The following is a 19,444-nucleotide window of genomic DNA, read 5'->3' on the forward strand; positions in this document are numbered from 1 at the left end:
ATGAGAGTTTGGTAATAGGAAGAGGTCATCCTTCTGAAGAGGCAGGGCTTAGTCTTGGCAGTGGTTTACAGACACTTGTAGCAGACTGTGTGGAGGGCAAAATATTGAGATATTTGCCACAGTATTATGTTTGTGTGAGGAATCTTGAACAGGATGGCCAGCTGTTAATCTAGGTGATGAAAGTGGTCTCCATTGCAACAATGTCTTCAGTTGCATTAAATGAGACACATCAAACTGTCATTTTGAGTCACTTTTTATAATCCATCTGGTGTGTGGTCCTGAGAGACCACTCTAGCACATAAAGGATATATTACAATTGATTGTCTTAAACTACAAACTAGGGTTCTGTACAAAAGTGTCCTGCAGCACCATTCCTGCTTCTGCAGGAACAGTTTCTGAAATTGACTGCTTACAAGTATTTTACACATGTAAGTTTGATCATTTGTGTAGAAGAAGCAGCACGGGAGTTAACTGAGACAGACAGATTCTCATTGCAGAATGTAAATCATGCATTAAAGCATATAAATAGTGCCTGTCAATTAGGCTATGTGCAGCCTGTGGGAATTTTTGGGAGTGTCTGATATCCTCAGCCAGGGAGCTTCTGTAACAGTTAACTAATTCTTGTGAATTAGCTAGCAATTCCACCAGCTAGCAGTTCAGGCAACCACCTTGTTTCAGTTTCATCCAGATTCAAATCAGTCAGTTTTCTTTGTGAAGAGATTAACTTGGCAATTCCTAGATTATCCAGAAAATTAATGACCAAGTACACTAGGTATGTATACAGTTGTGATCTTGATACACAGTTGTACCTCAGTTGTAACTGTGGCAAACTTGAGTTTTGCCCTTTTATCATGATTATAACTTAAATTCCATACATCTTTACACAATAGTTATTAGGTGGACTTTTCATAGTTCAATTCTTTATCTATAAACTGAGCTCTGAACTTTGCTGCTGCCAGAAGCAGCTAACTATTATCAGTGTGTAGATGTCTATGATATTACATATTTTTTGTCTTTTTAATATCCATTGGGACTCAGGTGAATTTGGAGCAAGAGTCCAGGACTAAACTTCTCAAGCTTCTGGGCTACAGTAAAGAGGATCTGCAAAAAAAGGTAAGGGGTATTTCCAATAAATAGAAACCTTTACAGGACTAAAGCTGCTGCAGGAGGGTTGTGGGGTCCTACTGGAACTGAGCAAGTGATCTCACAACACACAAATGACCAAAGTGTGTGAAATTTCAGCTGGGAGTCACATGAAGTATACCCCACTAAAAAGCAAATGCAGCACTTGTAAGGGTGCAGCCAAAGGGATCTTGAGCCCAGTTATCTTGGTTTCAGTTGTTGGTGCACTGGGGATGGTTCAACAACTGTGCAGTTGTGAGAGCTTCTTTTAGCATTCAGCTCTCTGCGTCTCAGGGGATTCTTCAAACAGGAAGAAGGTGACAGGTGGAGACAGTCTGGCATAGCACTGATGGATAATGCTCTGAAAAGGATAAATAGTCACTGATAGACAGCCAGCCAGGAATAGGGTGAGGTGGAAGTATTCAAACAGGTGAAAGAGTTGGGGGAATTGTGTCTGGGGCTTGCCAGTCTCTTGGTAGTTTTGCTGTCCAGGTGCTTACTTCGCTTTACTCTGTGTGTGTCTGTTACTTTTCTAGATTGCCTCATGTTTGAGTAATGGGATCCCAGATAAACAGCCCCTTCCCGAGGCAGGTGATACAAATGCTGCACCAGATCAGGTATGTCCTGTACATCTTGCCAGCTTGGGAGAGCAGAGGATGGCAGAATGAACTGGAAGGCCTAATTCCAACCACAGCTTGTTGGGCTCAGTGCTGGCATTGCAGAGGGCAGTTCACAGGCCTATCAAACCCTCACAGGGTCAGACTAAATGATAATAACTTTCCCTTCTGGCTTTAAAACTAACCAGTGAGCAATGAAGGACTCCTGGCTATTATTCCTGCAAGAAGGTTTGCTTCACCTGTGTTGATTTCTTCAGTGGTAGAATTAGCCTCACCCCAGCTTAACTTGAGGCTACAGTTCTGGATTTCCTCTGTGAAGCTTCTGCTGTGGTATTTCTTTCTTTTTCACCTCTATCCTCTGAAATGTATTTTCGCATAATTTTGGGATGTCCATCTTCAGATGCCTTCCAAGGCCTGGTTCACTGTAAACTTTTCTCCTCTGAGGTACCTAAAACTTATATTCTCTGATTAGTAATCACCTTCACAAGCCTCAAACACTGGTTGAGATATTCTAGGAGTAGCAATTGTGTCCTGCATTTCAGTAAAGCACCACACATGGCTGTGATCCAGCCTGTTATTTACAGATTTTACTTGTTGTTCTTATCTCTGTTCCATCCAAAATAGTTCAGCTTGCTCAAGGGCTGACACTTGAGTTGATGAATGCTGCCCAGCAGTGCTGTTGGCATTGCACGTCTTGCACCATCAATCTCCTAAGCTTTGCCAATTGCAGCACTGCTCTTGCTGCTTCCCTTGTGAAACTGTGCAGATTGATTGCACAGTGACAGGAGTTTCCAAATTGAAATTAGATTTATATGAGCATGCACAACCAAATGGAGAGCAGCCCCATCCCACCCTGTAATCCACTAAACTGTTTTCGGTAGAATATGTGTGTGCAGTGAATTAAATAAGCTCTTGCACTTTTTGCGCAGCTTTTGATGAATTCCAGCGATGATGTAGCTGCTGTTTCTTCCTCTTCAGCCTTTTTTGATAACCTCATCCCACAGAATATGAGCACATTGGAGATTCCTGTCACAGAAGGTATGTTACATAAAGAGTGTATCTGCCCTCTTAGGAAAAGGGGAGAGGAGGGAAAACCAGAAAATTCAGAGAGACCAGGAAGAATCTAGTTCACACCAGCAGATGGATACTTTTAAAACATATGACCCATTCAAGTGTTACGCAGCATATCACATTGAACATAGAAATACTTCTTCCAGATGAGAGACTCATTAAAAATTTAGAAGATTCTTCTAGATGATGGAAGACCTAGAGTCAATTCAGTGGGGTTTTTTGAGTTTCCAAATTTTCTTTTAGGTGGGCTTTTAGCTGTTACTGCTTTTTACTGCCTGCTCTTTAAGACAAGCACCATCAATGCATCTGAGTGATGACTCCTTGGGTTGACTCTGCTTCTCACCTCTGTAGATACAGATGGACTCATCAGCCAAGCCCTTTTGTTGGGGAATTTTGAGGGTGCAGTGGAGCTGTGCATGCGAGCAGAGCGCTTTGCTGATGCCATCATCTTAGCCATAGCTGGTGGAGATAACCTCCTGAAGGAAACCCAGAAGCGCTACTTTGCCAAGCGGAAAACAAATCTCTCCGTGGTGAGTGATGGTTTTGTGTACACACTGAGCAGGGGAAGGTGTGCACTGGCTTGCCAAATGTTTCTCTGAATATATGTGGAAATGCTTTCTCTTCAATGAAGGAAGTAGAATGTCAGCAGAATCTCTTCATCTCCTATTGCATTTATGCTAATATCTTGGTAGTTTTATGGTAATTTTACATAGTATGTCTGTGTTCTCTCTTCCTTTTTTTTTGGTAATGGTTTCTGTCTCAGCTTCTCATGCTTGTAACCTGTGGTGCATACTGCCCCTTAACAGCTCAACTAGGAAGTTCCTAGCTTATTAATTTACAAATGGGGAAGTGTAACAGAGGTTTGGATATCTTAACACTGTGCTTCCAGTCATTGATACCAGCTGCTCTGAAACAAGATATGTGTTAGATCTTTAATCTTGTCTAGTGTGGCTGTTTCCATATTCTTTAAAGTGCTTTGTTGGGCTTTTTTACTTTTCTTAGAGGCATCAGGTTCCAATTACCGTTAAGGTAGGGATGCTGAGATTGTTGGACCTTAATATACAGTGAGTGTAGTAGTCTCTGCATGGTGGAAAGCGTGTTTCAAAGTGAGCTGTTACTTAGACCGTCAGCTTATCTTTTTCTTCAGTGAGTGACAGGCCTTCTGCTTCCCTTACAGCTGCTTTCCTCCATTGTGCAGCAGAAGTGGCAAGATATTGTTTGCACTTGTGATCTACAGAGCTGGAAGGAGGCACTGGCCATCTTGTTAACATATTCAAAGCACGAAGACTACACTCAGCTCTGTGGTATGCAGTGTACTATGTTTTGATACAATTTCCCTTGCAGAGGGTACCTCTGGACTGCTTACAGAAAGAAGTGGATAGAGTTAAGAAAAGGAAGCACTTCTTACTCATTACAGCTACCTGGAACTTAAATAAGTGTGGTGTGTTGAGTTAGGAGAATGATAGGTGCACACTGTCGCTGAGAATCATGGTGTAAAGTTGTGTATGTGGGTATTTCCTGTGACCTCTAGAAGTAGCATGGAAAAAAAAACAGGATAGCTGCTATCCTTTGGCTGAGACATGAAGAGGGTGATTTTTATTCCATAGAGAAGGGTATTTCATTTACAATAAAAGGTCCAGTGGGGCTTCATTCCACCTAAAACAGGTTTCAGCACCCTACTATTGCCTGGAAATTCCTACACCTCTTTTGGAAATTAAAAAAAAGTGTTGGATTTTTTCACTGAATTAATCTGTCGTTTCTTTTATGTGTTTGGGCAGACATAAAAATTGGCAGATGTGCAAAAGTAGGTTTTTTTCAGGTTGTCTTTGGGTTTCCTTCCCATTTCTCTGTTATCCAACAGTTATGCATTGGAGCTGGTGAAGGGTCTAGATCCCAAGTCTTATGAGGAGCAGCTGAGAGAACTGGGGTTGTTTAGCATGGAGAAAAGGAGGATTGGAGTGACGTTACTGCTCTATACAACCACCCAAAAGGAGGTTGTACTTCTCCAAAATAGCAATGATAGGAGAGGAAGAAACAGCCTCAAGTTGCACCAGGGGAAGTTTAAACTGGGCATTAGGAAAACCACCTATACTCAACAGGTTGTCAAGCATTGGGACAGGCTGCCCAGGGAACCATCCCTGGAGTTATTTATAAAACAAGTATATGTGGCACTTAAAATCTTGGTTTAGTGGGACTTGGCAATGCTAGGTTTATAGTTAGACTCAATGTTCTTTCCTGATCTAAATGATTCTATGATTCTAATTAGGTGCAGATTCAAAGCACTGGGGTTAATGAGCTCTTCCAAAGGGACGTGTGTTAAATGTTGGCTGCATCTCTTCTCTCTAGACATGCTGGGTGCCCGCCTGGAGTCAGAGGGAGATGCAGCCCTGTCCAATGATGCCTGCCTCTGCTATATCTCATCAGGCAATGTGGAGAGGCTGGTGGAATGCTGGGTAAAAAACCATGAGACTTCATCACCACTTGCCCTACAGGTACAGGTGCTATGATGTTGATTCGACTCCTCTTCAGGCCAGTCTGGTAGCCCTGAACTGTCTGCATTTTCCCTTCAAGGTATCTGGCTTCCAGTAGACAGTGGAGACCTGTTTGTACTCACCCAGGTATCTCCTCCTAGCCTGGGTTATGAGCCTACTTTGAAAGGAGGCTTGCACTCTGAATCAGCCAGGGTTTGTGTGTTTACACTGCACGTAAATCCAGCCATGGACAGGAGTTACAGCCTACTTGCCTCTCTTACATACTGATGTCATCTCTGAGCTTCCTTTTGGTCAGGGAAGTTTGAGCTATACCCTTTTTTTTACTGGTAGTAGCCTGGGATACATTTGCTGCTGTGCTTGTCATGTATAACTTAATGCTGCAGTTATCTTGCTGTACTTTCAGAACAGCCTTAGCAAAATAAAATGAAGTCTGGATCATGATATCCCACTGCAAGTAGAATGATCACATATGGGAAGTCACACCTTGCAGATAAATCAGGACTTCTAAGTCAATGTTGTTACCTACCTCTCTTCATTCCTGTTGATTATTTCACAGAATATTCTGAGTTGGAAGGGACCCACAAGGATCGAGTCCAACTCTTAAGTGAATGGCCCATATGGAGATTGAACCCACAACTTTGGTATTACCAGGACCATGCTCTGACCAACTGAGTTAATCTCAGTAATCTGTTACACTTCAACCAGTCCTGGCTAAGTGACTAAGCCCTGTTGTGTCTGTCACTTGCTAGAATGAGCTAGACAAGTCTTCCACTTGGATATCTGCAGATAATGCCCTCTGCTAGAGTCCCCTGGTTTTGTAATCGCACTACTGAGTAAAAGCAAAAAAAGGCATCTTCAGCACTCCTGGTGCTTTCTGAAATTGGTCCCCTCCCAGTTGCCAGATATCAGCATGTATCATTCTCCAGCTGTAAACACTGCTTTCATTCCTAGGAGTTGAAGGAGTTTTGAGTAACTAAAACACTTCTGGTCCTTTTGCCAGCAGTAGTATTTTTTTTCTAGTGAATTTCTCTTGGTATGGTTTTAAGCCTTCCTCTTCCAAGTTGATCGCCTGTAACAATAGAAGCTTCCTAGTAAAATTATTGATTGGAACAATCTTGTGGCTTCTGATTTTCTTTTTTTTCCCTTACTATTAAAGTAGCAATGTCAGGATTTGCTTCCTGGTTCCTCTTTTTCTCCAAGTGCATCTGAGGAAATGGTCATCAGTGATAGTATTTGGTGCAGAGGGGAGTAACTTCTGTCCACATTGGCCCTGATGTCAACTGAAAGTGGGGAGAGCTATCTGGTATTGTCTCAGCATGAGATAGACCAGTAAAACCAGTCAGATTCTGAGTAGTCTGATTTCTTCCTTCCCCCTGTATTATTCAGGATCTTATAGAGAAGGTGATGGTGCTGAGCAGGTCCATTGAGATGCTCCGAGGCACTGCAGGACCAGCACCAGGCCCTGTCTTGGCAGAACGAATCACCCAGTATGCCAATCTCCTGGCATCACAAGGATGCTTGGCAGCTGCAATGAATTACCTACCCAGCAGCTCTAAAGAGGTGAGTGAGCAGCAAGCTGTTGTGGGAAAGAGAAGTAGGGGGGGGAGATTGTATGAGAGAAAGCTGGGGTTTTGTCATGCATCAGGACTTAAAGTTTCACCTTAGTTATGCTAACTTGAGAATAGAGGGTGAGAGGGGAAGGTATTCCAGGATATGGGTTTTGTCTTCATTTGCATTTTCTTTGTAGTGCCTTTGATTCAAGGAAAAGGAAAGAGTTATAGAACTGTAAAATGGTTGATGGAGAACAACATTGGGAAGCAGCTTGCCAGGGAAGCTGCCTCTCTTCTTGAAACTAGCTTGTAGAGGAAGGGAATGAGGAGGTCACCTGGCGGTTTGAAATAAATCTATCTAGTGCCTAAATGTGGATAGGGATTGGGGAGGGAATACTATAAAGACTGGGGGAAGGATTAGGGAGACTTCATCTGCCTGATAGTATGGCAGGTGATGTCCCAGATTGTCATTTACCATTTGTTGTGATTTTTTTCCTGGTGGCTGTTGGGAACATGGTTAGTTTTGTAGTTTGATTCATAGTGCTATAGGTCAGGGTCTTCTTTAAATGCCTCCCCAGCATTTTCCATCTGGGGCTCTCAAAGTGCTTCTTCTAAAGCATGGTTTGTTTCAGCTCCTGATTGAACAGCTCCGAGACCGGCTCTTTCATGCTCAAGGAGAGAGTGTGGGTGATCAGCAGCCACCCCCTTTTCCCTACGCTCGTGTCAATGTAGGGGTCATCAAACCCACAGCAGCCAAGAGTGGTTCCATCCTTGAAGGAGCAGCCCATAAAGTAGGTCCCAGACATCCAGAAAAGGTAGGCCCTAAACACAGGTGTCATGGCTTGGGAAGAGGGAGGAAGGCTACTGGGTTGTGGAAGGCATAAGAAGTAATATGAGATGACATAAACTTCAGACACTGAGGAACTCCTCATTGATGTCCTTCACTGGAGAAAACACGAACTCTGTGGCAATCCAAAAGTCAGTGGCCTGCCGTCTTTTCACAAAGCCCTGTCCTACATGTAGATCCTGGAGGAGAATGTTACAAGTGTAGTGATCCACTGAGATCTCAAATTTTAGGGTGAAAGGGGCTGGGGTCAATTTGCTATGCTCATTTTACCCTGATATCTTAGTAGAATTAGTGTAGTACGGCTTCACAGCTTCATCTCAGTTCTTGCACAAGAAGACTGTTTAAAAAGTTTTGCTTCCAATCTCTATTATTCCATTATTGTTCCTTCATTATTTCCTCCTGGTTGTGCTTCCAGGAAGTCATTATATGGGAACTTGCTCCTGAGGACTAATCCTTTTGAGAGCTGGAGAATACTCTGAAAGAGTGTGGTGCTCATCATATTGAGCAAGTTACGTGGTGGGAAAGGCCTTTGATTGAGTGCATCCAGGGCACCAAAAACAGCAGCAGCTTCTGTTGCCTGAGAAGTTACAGAGATAGAAATTGCATCTGCTAGTATTGTGTATGCATATGACTCTGTTGGCCATTTGCAAGTTCTTTGTTTTTTGATTGCAGCCCAACTATCCGTCATCATTGGCCCCTTCAGCACCATCTCAGCCTTCAGTGCCTTCCCTCTTCACACCTCAGCCAGTGCCAGCAATGCCTGTGACACCTCACCACGTTGCCCCTTCCCAGGCCAGCACAGGTCCACAAACAAGTGTCTATTCCAGAGACACATACCCATACCCACAGTACAACTTGGGCTTGAATCCAGCAACTGTCTCAGGGCCTGGTAAGCATTGTCTGATAGTTGTGTCTATTTCTAGGTTTTCTGAGACTAAAGCCTTCAATGTGGGTGGCCACTCTAGTTTTTTACTCACAGGCCTATTGTACTGACGAAGAACAAGTCAGCTGTCTAAGAGGCTTCTCAGTGCTTCTGACAGATTTAGTTGTAGTAACTGTTGCTGCACGTATGCTGATAGGGGTGGAAAAGCCACAGCTGGCTTGGTGGCAGTTTCACTGATGTAGCCAGGGCTAGGGGGGCAGGAATATTAAAGGATATGGCTTGAAGAAGGGAAGGCTTATTACCAAGAAGGATAGTGTCATGAGAAGTTGGCACATGAAACAAGTGATGCTGATACACTCCCTTTGTTGTCTGTAGCTGTGTCACAGTCTCAGCCATTTGGACCGGTGGGAGTCAGACCTGTTGGTCCTGCTCCTTTCTCCAGTCAGCCCTCTCTGCCAGGACAGTTGATGCCCATGACACCTCCTGGTGTTCCACCACCCAGACCTGCCCTCTTCACTCCAGCCTCAGCCCCATCATCTCAGCTTCCTGCAGCCTGTCCTCTCCCTGTGGCAAGCCAGTCTCCTCTAGACTTCTCTTCAGCACCTTTCAACTGCCCCATGAACATGGGTTATCCTCAGGGAGGTCCCGGAGCTCCATCTACTAAACCACTGCCAGCAGCCATTCCTCCTCCTCCCACAGGTAAGTACTGCTTGTGTGACTTGTGTGCCCAGGACAAGCCCAGGTGGGGTTTGCAGTGTGTAATGGACATGGATCTTCTGAGGTCTGGTCTGTCTCCATAAAGAGTGGATGTGGTGTTGAGGCAGACCTTAAAGGCAGAGAGTGCTGAGTCTTGCTGTGGTGGTGGAACACAACAATGCTGACAGTTTCTTTCAGCCTGCTCAGTTGTTCTGTCTCCCAGGTTGTGGTTGCAAGGTGATGTCTCTTCAGGTCCTCAGTGCACCCTGAATAGTCATCTACTCCAAAGGCATCTGCTGTGATGGAAAGGGTGGTGGTTCCCATGGAATGCCTGATGGAAGGTTTGCTCATCTCACCCTTGCTCATGCAACTTACATGAGAAGCGTATTTGAAATGGTGGGAGAGCTTTCCTGTCCATGAGATACTCCTTATTTAGCCTCAGGACTAAATTCTTCTGTCTGCTGTGCTCTAGGGCTACCATTTTCTTCCTGTTGTCATAAAGGACTTGTCTGGGAATCACTTCTGGATTCCTCTCTGCAGTGTTTTAGACCCCTCTGGGTCTATAGTTTGAATCCAGTCTATTGTGTGAAGTCCTTGCTAGCATGATGAATAGAAAGAGTGTTGTTGGACCTAGTTCCCCATTCATGGGCATTCCTTCTATTTCCCAGAATATCTGGTGTTTATTAATTCTCTGTTTGCTGTCTCAAGGGACAGGCTTAACCAGGCTGTGGAGATCCCTAACAACAAGGCTGACAATCCATAGATTTTTGAGCAGATGCTTCTCCAAGCCACATGTATGCTGAGAGTGAAGGATCTGAGGCTATGATGTTTGCCTTCACCTGAAATTCTTTGCTGACCTGTGTTTATCCAAGGATAGCAAATCCCACTGTGTGAAGTCTGTGGGGACTACACACCAAAGGCTCTAAGCTACAGCTGGACAGATTCCTTCCTGAAAAGCTTTTTGGCATAGTACTCCAGTGAAATTACTCACTGAATTAAAGCTGTTGGTGATTATGCCTTTTCCACCCTGCCTTGATTTTCAGGTTTCTTCCCTTGGCTAGATCCCCACACGGATCATGCAGGTAGTACCCAGAGAAACCTCCAGACCTGTGGGGCAGGCAATGTTGCTGCTTCCAGTGAAATGCATGTTTTGATGTGTGTGCATGTGTGCATGCTCACTGCTGTTTGTTGTTCCCTTGCATGCCTGGGGAGCTGTCCAGGTGGGGTAGGGAACATACCTGTCCTGAGGACTAGTAAATGACAGCTGGGGATATTGGAAGTGAAATAAAAGTTCTATGCTATCACTCATGAGGTTGGATACAGAAAATAATGTCTCCTGCTTCTTCCTTCTCTATTTCCCTCCAGTTCTGGAGGTATTAGACCTTTTTCAGTTTCTGTCTTTTCAGGCAGTTGCTGGGCCAGCAGGACAGGGAAGCAGACAGTTTTCCTGTCTTGGTTCTCTAGGTGAGGAACAGGCCAGTGGTTGTAATTCATCTCTCCCTGTTACTCTCCCAGCCTTGTGCATGGTTTTGCTTGTGCTTTCCTCCTGTGGTTTGGATGAGGTGGAGTCCCAGTAGAAGCAGTGGTGGAGTAGAGCTTCCCAAGCAGAATTTAGGGGCTCTCTTCCAAGGGGAACTGGAAATCCCTTTTGGCTTTAGTTAAAGAGTGAGGTTTGGCTTTGAATCTTACTTTGACTGTGGGGGAAAATTTGGACCCAAGGGGTTTTCTGACTGATACTTTGTACTGATTTCTCTCCTTGGTATTTATTGGTGTTGGAAGGTAGTCATATTCTAATCTACACTGTCAGTGGGGTAAGGCTCAATGTCTTTGTGGGCTGTCACTGTTCTGATTGCTGCTCTTTGGCAGGACCATCTATCTACCAGGCACAAATATCACAGCTTCATTTAGGAAATCCAAGTACTTGCAGGCACTTAGATCCCCAAGCAGTCTGACTGCATGGAGTGGGACTCCAGAGAAGGAGGTGTCCCTTCAGCAGAGAAACAAAATACCTCCGTTTCTCCGTGTTAAGGGAAGATGATTCCACAGCAAGGATTTCAAGCACTTCTTTAGGCTGAAGATGCCCTTCAGGAATTCACTACTGAGAAATTCCCTTCTCCGTGGTAGCATTTGCCCCTGGTTTTAATGGCAGCGTATGGCATGCTTGGTTCAGCAGTGCAAACTGGCTTCCTTGAGAGTGCTTTCTTGCCTGCTATTATTGTTCTGGTTTTGATTTGTATTTCTCTTAATCTGAAAAGGGACTGTAAAATCACTCAATCTGACTGGCCAAAATTGTTTGCTCTGGACATTCCTGAACATAGTATCTACAGCTCATGAACATTATTACTAACACAATGAACAGACACCTCCACCCGCAGAAATCCCAAGTTCCTGAGAGTGTCAGGGACAGGGAGAAAGACAGCAACATGTTGGCTCATCTCCTTTCTGGCCAGGATAATCCCTGATTCCAGCCTCTGATGGTCTTGTTTTTTCTAGGACAGGCATTGCTGGAGACTGCTGACATGGGGCACTCCTTTCAGGGATGGTGAGAAATTCTATTTCACAAGTAGCGTAGGGAAGGTAGTATTTCACCCCAGCAAAATGCACCAGGGTCTGTTGTCTCTCATGTCTGATGATTAAATGCCTGGCTTAAAGGGTATAATTTAAATAGCTGTTTCCAGTGAGGATACAGAGTGCCACTGGGTTGGAATAGTGCCAAGGACTGCTGGGCCACAGACTCTGTGGGGGCCAGCAGAGTTCTAGGGCACAGAATCCCCAAGCTAGAAATAGGTGCCAACTTAATTAAACTTCTGATCCAAACTCATCAGAGAGCAAGTCTTGAAATCATGGGAAAAAGGAGGGCAAAAAGAGGCTGCCAGGATTTTAATAATAAAGGTAATTAAAGTAATGAAGCACCTTTTGCATCTTTCCCCTGCGATTTTTAAAGCTCAGTTCAGGATCAGTAGCTCATTAAGTGTGGCTCTGAGCTCCAGCAATTCTGATATTGCCCCCTTAGAATTCCTCTGTTTTCTCACAGATTATTCCTGTCTCATGGGCTTGAGGTTATTAATACTGGGGTTTTGTCTAAAGATGCAGGTACCTTTACAGGACAGCAGCAGACAAGGTAGTTGCAATTTGACCTTTGCAGAACAAAGAGTGGATGCAAGTCTTTTGATGTCATGTTGTCTGATGGATTTTAAATTATCTGGAGTGAGGTTAGAGTACCACAGAAGCATCTGCTGAGACACCCTTCTGCTCCCAAAGCATTTACTGGTTAAGTCTATTCCCTTCTATTTGGCAGTCAGCAAATTTTGCTAAGCTTTGGTTCTGAACATGATTTTGGAAGGGAACCCACCCCTAAATCTTTCTGCCTTTTTCAGAACAGCCTGTATTGCTTTGAACTGCCACCATGAGCATTCCTGTGAGTACTGGTGAGAAGCCCTCTCACCTGTAGCATGGCTCTTGCTGTGCTACCACAGTGCCATATTCTCTGGGGAACCCCAAGAACTTCCTGAAATGTGAGGCGCACACTTAGCAGGTCCCCACCAAGGTTCAGGCCTGACTCTGAGGCTGACTTCTGCAGCTTATACAGAATCCAGAAAGCTTCAGGTAGTTAGAAAAAAAGTTTCCTGTGTGGGAGTGGGTATGTGCCAGTTCAGTCTGATCAGACATCACCTCATTAAGGCTATGCACACACTAGGATCCTAAGAATGAAATTAAGAATGGGAAGGGGAAGCAAGAGCATCTCATGGGCCTGTGAGCTGGGTTTGAAATTCCTCAGCTGAAAAAGTCTAAAAGTGCAATGACAAGGGAATTGGAGCCAAAGGGCCATCTCCTGGAGGAAGTTCTAAATTGTGCATGAATTGTTGCTGCAGCCAGCTTCTCACAGTCTGAGGTTTGTGTCTTGTCCTCTGTCCTGGCAGCTCAGGAATCTTGGAGTGATCCCTCTACTGGAAGAGGAGGCCTTCAAAAGAAAAAGGTAAGTTTTCAGCTACAGTATGTGTTGGTTGTCTTTTAGCCAGGGAGTTCCATGTGACAGATACATTCCTATAAATGCTTGCTGTCAAACTCCACAGGTCTCTATCCCTGTTGCTCTGTCTAGGTCTGCACTGCCTTCATGGCTAGGAATGGAGTCCAAGCAATCTTGACTCTTTGCCATCCAAAGTCACATGCTGTTCTGCAGGGTGGCTGTTTTGTAATATGGTTATCAGCTCTAGTGTTGCATCCTCTGTCAGTACTTCCCAGGCTGCCTACAATAATTTGTTGTTAAAAATACAGATTTAATCTTATGCCCTTGCCTACACAATTTTTTTGATAGCGGCTGAGGAGGTCACATTCTCTTCACACCTGACAGCTAGGGGCAGCATTTTCCCTCACAACAGTGATTCTCCTCAGATGCTGATACCAAATGATAAGGCACTTGTGCTGAGAAGCTGGAACAGGTGTAGCTGTGAGCTGCCTGCTGTGCTGGTCCTGCAGCTCTCTGCCTTGTCGTGATTGCACTGGAGGGCCTGTGAGCTGAGCTCTTCTGCAACAAATGCTCTCAGTACCCTGTTTCTATCACTGGTGCTTGCTGGCAGGTGTGATGAGAAGCATCTTTGGCATCCTTCCCACCCCCCACCCCTCTTCTTTAGCTTGGAACAGACTTCTCGCCCTTTTTTTCTGGCAGCATAGCTGGGAACCTGCTTCAGGCTGTGCTCACTACAACAGGATTAGCCTCTTGTTAAAGCCATCTCCTTTTGATCTAGCCCTGTTGGAGAGAATCTGTCATGACTCTCTGGCTTAGCAGGGGCATGATGAAGTGTTTGCAAGAGGAATCTCCCCCCATGTCGTGGGATTTTCCCCAATACTTGCTCAGTTGGACACTTTACTGCTGCTAATCTCTACATTCAGGACTCGTGCCGTTGCAGAGACCAAGCGGCTTTCTGAGGACCAGTGCTCTCAGGAGTAACGGATCTGTTTGAGCAATTCCAGAGGGGTTTTCTTGCTGTCGCTTTGACTGTTCATCTAGGATGGAAGAGGAAGGGCCCTATTCTCTGAGTCAGGGGCTGAAAGAACAGGGATATGTTCTTTCATCATCTTGAGAACTGGAGACTCTTCAAGTTAGAAAGGATGTTGAATTTTTCTGTGGAGAAGCAACCAGCCCTTCTTCCTTCGACTTGGTTTTCTTGATTTTTTTTTTTCTTTCTTTGCTGACAGTTGCCTGAGAAATTTACTCCTCTGGCCCCCATCACAGCTCCAGTAATGGGCGTGCCTGCTGAAACCCAAGGGATCCATCCTCAGCTATCCAGGTTGCAAGAATCTGGCCAGTCACCCCCAGGAGCACCCAAGGAAGGCAGCCTACAGGTACCAGGGAAAGTGGGGCACTCCCCAGCCACCAGCATCCTGTCAAGTAGAAAAACAGCTCAGCTTTTGAGGTTCTTACTACTTGGCAGCTGCAGAGGGCTTATGCTGCTCCCTAGCCCCTACAAGGCATCTCTGCTGAGCATTAGAGGAATTGCCAGGTTGGAAAAATGACACCTGGGTATGGGTGGGAGAGAGCGAGGGAGACCAGGCAGGCTTGTCAGCCTGCTGGGAGTTGAGAATCCAGAGAGGCCGGGAACTGTATCACAGTCTGAAGATAACCTAACTCTGTGCTTCCAGATATTCTCTAGGTTTGTGAAGGGGTGGAATTCTTTCTGTTCTCTTGTTTGAAGAGGGGAATCTACCTGCTCCAGCCTTTCATGCTCCTGTTGCATTCATTCAGCTGCATTTTTTTTCTGTCAGTATCACCAGCTACCTAGGGAAAGCATTGAGAGGAAGGAGCTGCCCCCTGAGCACCAGGCTTTGAAGGCTACATTTGAAGGGCTGGTACAACGCTGCTCAGCTGTTGCCACTGATCCAGTAAGTCCTCCCTTCTCTGATATTGGATTTTTCCCCTTATAGATGTTTGACTGGTGCTTCCTTCTTTTGTTTGGGTAAAGAAAGGAAAAGTCTTGTCCCTATAACCAAGTTAATGTCCATTTGCCTCCTTCCTTTAGGCTGCAGGCTTGTTCATCTTTGGGAACTGAGATGCATTCTCTAACTTTTATCCCCTGCTTCTCATTGCCTTTTTGGAGCAATGATTCTTTCCTCCTGGCTCTTTCTTTTAAGGAAAGTAGAAGAATTTACCCAGCTAATTCACTGGTTTGATCTGCAGACAGTTCCTGCAGAGCTGGTATTACCAGCTATCTTTAGACTTAAAGAAAAAAGGCTGAGATATCCCAGGTGGAAGAGAAAGCCAATCAATCTTTCTGTCCAAGTAAATGTAATTTCTCCACCCTGGTTCCTGAAATGCTATTGGTACCTGTCACATTGGGTCAATGTGTCAGGCCAGACTGTCTGAAAGCAGAAAAGCAGTGTTTGCACATTGTGTTATGTTGCTAAGTCTTCCCAGGGCTTGGGGCTTCTAAGAAGCCTTCCAGAATACTATCTGGTTGATAGGTGTTATGATGAACACTGAGCCCAGACTGCTATGCCAGAGTCAGGCAATTAGAGCAGCATCTTCAGTGTGTTTGCTCTGTGCTTTCTGTGAGTGCAGCATAGCAATTTCTGCAGCATAATCTAAAGGTTCCCTCTATGGACAGAAAGGCCTGTTGGTTTGGGCTTAAGCACTTAGCTCAGGTGGTGGTTGCATAGCTGGCTCTGTACAGCAGTGCAAGGCACCTGAACTCCTGTGGCTTTCAGGCCTGTTCCAGCAGTGCCCGGAGCCAGGCATTTGTGTTAGTGGAATAAGTTACCTGTGAGTGGATTATTCAAGATGGGCTTAATGAGGTCAGTCTCATCAGAGCTTCAGTACTCACTTCACACACTTTCCTTGGTGGTTATCTAGAGTGGGAAAGATATTCCCTCTTTTCCCTAAGAAGACCAGGAAGAAGCTCTTTCTTGGGCCAGTCAGGGTGAGGCTGTCTGAACACCCCATGGGTTAACTAGTGGATGTTTCTCACACTTAGGAAGTCATCAGTCTATCTTGTGGTCTGCAAGTACTGGCAGAAGGGAGGAGTGCCTAGGCTGGGAGATGGGAAAAGGGACAATCCATCTTTCTGTGTTGGGGAGAGAATGTGTATACATGTACATGTATGTATATGTGCAGAATAAGAGCATGGTTGGCTTGTATCACAGACCCTGGCTGTCAGAGGCTGAGATGCAGCTGAATGGTAAGGTGCTGTGGAAAGGCAGAGGAAGGGAGGGACTGAGTGAGAGCACTTTGGCTCTGGAGAGGTGCCTTTGAAGCTCTGGCAGACAAGCAATACCTGTTTTGCTTCAGAAAACGCGACGGAAGCTGGAGGACGCGCTGCAGCGGCTGGAGTGTTTGTACGAGAAGCTGCGCGAGCAGGCCGTAAGTAGATGCCAACATTCCTTGTGGTCCTGCTGGGTCCCTGAGCACACCTTGGCACTGGGCTGTGGGTCTTGATGTCTGTACCTGTGTAACTGGCACATATTCTCTTGGAAGACAAGGGGAGTGCCAAACCTTGTAATGACCATTAATCCAGCCTGCCTTGTATCTTCTGTCTTAACTTTGGCCCAGACATCGTGTAAGGAGAAGTTGAGGAAGTATCTGAAAGGTGCTTTTACCCTTCGAGAAGTATACTGGCACATAGATCCTGGATGGGAAGGGGCAATTGGGAGTGGTTAAGTGTGAACATAGTGTAACTAGCTTAGAAAACTCTGAAGTTGCTGATGCCAGTTGCTGATGCCAGCTGGCAGTTGTAGTCTGGGAAAGCAGGGGGAGAAGCAGCTGTCCTTCCTGCCAGTGCTTGACTGTATAGGTGCTGTTTGGTGAAAATGAAGTGGAGAAGAGTAATGAAGGGTGTGGAGGGAGAGAGACCTGTGTTATATCACAGAACATGCTGACTCATTTCTTCTCCCTCTCCACAGCTCTCTCCAAACATCCTCATGGGTCTCCACGAAATTGCCCGATGCATTGAGGCTAAGAACTACCCACAGGGTCTCCTGGTTCACACCCAAGTTGTGAGCAGCAGCAGTTTCAGTGAGGTGTCTGGTTTCATGCCCATCCTGAAAGTCCTCATGACCATAGCAGGCAAGCTGAATGTGTAAAGTGTGGAGCAGCTGGACCAGTGCACACCAGGAGCTGGTGGACTGCCTCACCTGTTGATGTGCTGCAGGTTGTGGACTCTCCTTCTGATTCTGGAGAAATAGGTCTGTGCCAGTGCCTGGGACTGTGCTAAGCCTGCACGCCTGGCCCCATCCACTTTCCAGACAGCCCACTGGTGCCTGCAGCTCCTGGAGACTGTTTTTTCTCTCTTCTTTCTTACTAGTCTGAGGCCACTTTTCAGCCCTGGGATCTCAATTTCAGGCTGTCCAGGTTGCACAGAGGTCCTTCTTCTTCCCTATATCCCCAGCACAAAGGGGAAAATCTTTCCCTTCTAGGCTGGCATTGCTTTCTATTTTTCAGGAAACAAACAGGGCTGGTACCTGCAGCACCACCACAGAAGAGCCTCAAGCTCTATTCCCCGCTGCAGAGTAAACTTCCTGAGTGGTAGCTGGGCTGCCTTGGGAACCTAGGCTGGTGTGTCCTCACTCTGCTGGGCTGCAGCAAGAATCTCTCCTGGCTCCTTCTTTCTCTTCATTCTCATCCTTGACTCACCCTTTCACCCCTCTGCACCCATATCCTGCTACAGCTAAGGGACTAACTACTAGTCTACTCTGGGACAGCTTTGGTTCTCTTCTTCACCCAGCTCTCTTGTTTTTAAAAGTCAAGTCTCCTGTTTACCCTCCATCCACCTTCCTTTATATCTTTTTCCCCCATCATCTGCAGGCTCAAGCCCACAGTGTTTCAGATCCAGGGCTAATTTCCCTTTCCAGTTCCTGTGACTCTCCCATTCAGGAACATTGGCAGGTTGTGCTCTGTGCACTTCTCCCCAGAGCCAGTCACATCCTGTCTTGGGGCTAAAACCTGCCCTTTCTGGCTCCTGGCCATTTTCACTTCTTTTACTTTAGCACAGCTGGACTTTTCACCTACTGGTATTATCTAAAAGCCACCTACTTCAGGTTTTTCAGATGGCCTAGGGGCTTTAAGAGCAGGAGGGATTGTTTAAGTCCCATAAAGATCTCCCTTGAGCTACCCTGACCAGCCCAGACTTGAGCAGGGAGAGACAGCTCCTTGCTACAGGTATGGTGCATTCATACTATCTACAGATAGATGCAAAGGTGGTTCTCAAAGGCCCATTGGCACTATGGTGGTAGGAATATGCTGCAGGAGGTGATCTTGTCAGGACTTGAAGATACAGATTGTGCTGAGACTTGTCATCACTGTGGCAATTCCTCTGGAAGTAGATGAATGAAGCATATCTGTCCTGAGGAAGAAATCTGGGAAGGTAGATGGGATTTTAGGGCACATCTTTGTGTGTGTTTATTTCCCTCTCTTCCTCCCTCCCTGCCTGCTCTCTCAACATCCTTGTTATTAACCAGGCAGCACAATCATTGATCCATAGCTGAGAGCAAGGCTTATTCCCAAGATTTGGATGTAGCCAGTCCCTATTTGCTCTGCTTGCTGCTTGAGTGATAATGCTATTGTGGGCCTGTGGTTCAGTGACATACACAAATCAACCTAGTCTACCATGAGACTTAGGAGGGAGGAGAATCAGAGAAGGGAGGAAGAGGACATGTCTCATTCACTCCTTTCCAGGTCAAAGTGCCTCCTTGTTGCTGCTGTGTTGTTTCTATTGCTGCGGTTTGATGCACTGAGAAATTACAGAACAGTGAAATAAAAGCTGTGTTTTGTGATGCTTTTCTTCATAGGCTTGTTACTCTGGCTGCATGAGACTTCCTCAGTCTGCATGGCCACCCACAGAGGGGGCAGTTGGGAACTGTGTGGGCAAACCAGATTTTGGGCTCTGCTGCTATGGGTGGCATCTATCCTGGTGTGGTGAGACCTCAGGTCTTATGCACTCCCTAAGGCTGCAGGGTCAGAGCACTGATCTTCTCCAGGTCACCTGCGTCAGTTGTGACTGTTCATCTGCATCAGACACAAGAAGGCCCCAGACTCAGGTTCTCTTGGGGAATCTCAGCAATGTTTGAGATTTTGCACATGACATCAAGAGTTGGAAGTATGTGAGTAAGTAAACAGAGAGCCCTTGATGGCATTGTCTCTCATTGGAAAAAAACATTACACCACTGAAGCCATGCAG

At 45.7% G+C, this 19,444-nt stretch overlaps 1 protein-coding gene across 2 annotated transcripts in view; it reads left to right on the forward strand.

Moving 5' to 3' along the window:
- Positions 1-19,047, forward strand: part of SEC31B (SEC31 homolog B, COPII coat complex component) — a 35,060-nt gene extending 16,013 nt beyond the window's left edge. The window contains exons 12-27 of one of the 2 annotated variants that reach the window (XM_071439023.1): positions 1,039-1,113; positions 1,659-1,739; positions 2,669-2,777; positions 3,162-3,340; positions 3,988-4,114; positions 5,157-5,302; positions 6,689-6,862; positions 7,485-7,667; positions 8,372-8,588; positions 8,958-9,281; positions 10,322-10,360; positions 13,199-13,254; positions 14,475-14,621; positions 15,042-15,158; positions 16,561-16,632; positions 17,172-19,047. In XM_071439023.1, the coding sequence (XP_071295124.1) occupies positions 1,039-1,113; positions 1,659-1,739; positions 2,669-2,777; positions 3,162-3,340; positions 3,988-4,114; positions 5,157-5,302; positions 6,689-6,862; positions 7,485-7,667; positions 8,372-8,588; positions 8,958-9,281; positions 10,322-10,360; positions 13,199-13,254; positions 14,475-14,621; positions 15,042-15,158; positions 16,561-16,632; positions 17,172-17,351 (2,226 nt within the window). In that variant the 3' untranslated portion in view covers positions 17,352-19,047. The remainder of the gene's footprint in view (positions 1-1,038; positions 1,114-1,658; positions 1,740-2,668; positions 2,778-3,161; positions 3,341-3,987; positions 4,115-5,156; positions 5,303-6,688; positions 6,863-7,484; positions 7,668-8,371; positions 8,589-8,957; positions 9,282-10,321; positions 10,361-13,198; positions 13,255-14,474; positions 14,622-15,041; positions 15,159-16,560; positions 16,633-17,171) is intronic. The other variant, XM_071439024.1, reaches the window with a different exon arrangement.
- The last annotated feature ends 397 nt before the right edge of the window (positions 19,048-19,444 follow it).

The sequence above is a fragment of the Agelaius tricolor genome, unplaced genomic scaffold, assembly GCF_023055355.1.
Source record: "Agelaius tricolor isolate 1412-34295 unplaced genomic scaffold, bAgeTri1.0.p SCAF_13, whole genome shotgun sequence".
NCBI lineage: Eukaryota > Metazoa > Chordata > Aves > Passeriformes > Icteridae > Agelaius > Agelaius tricolor.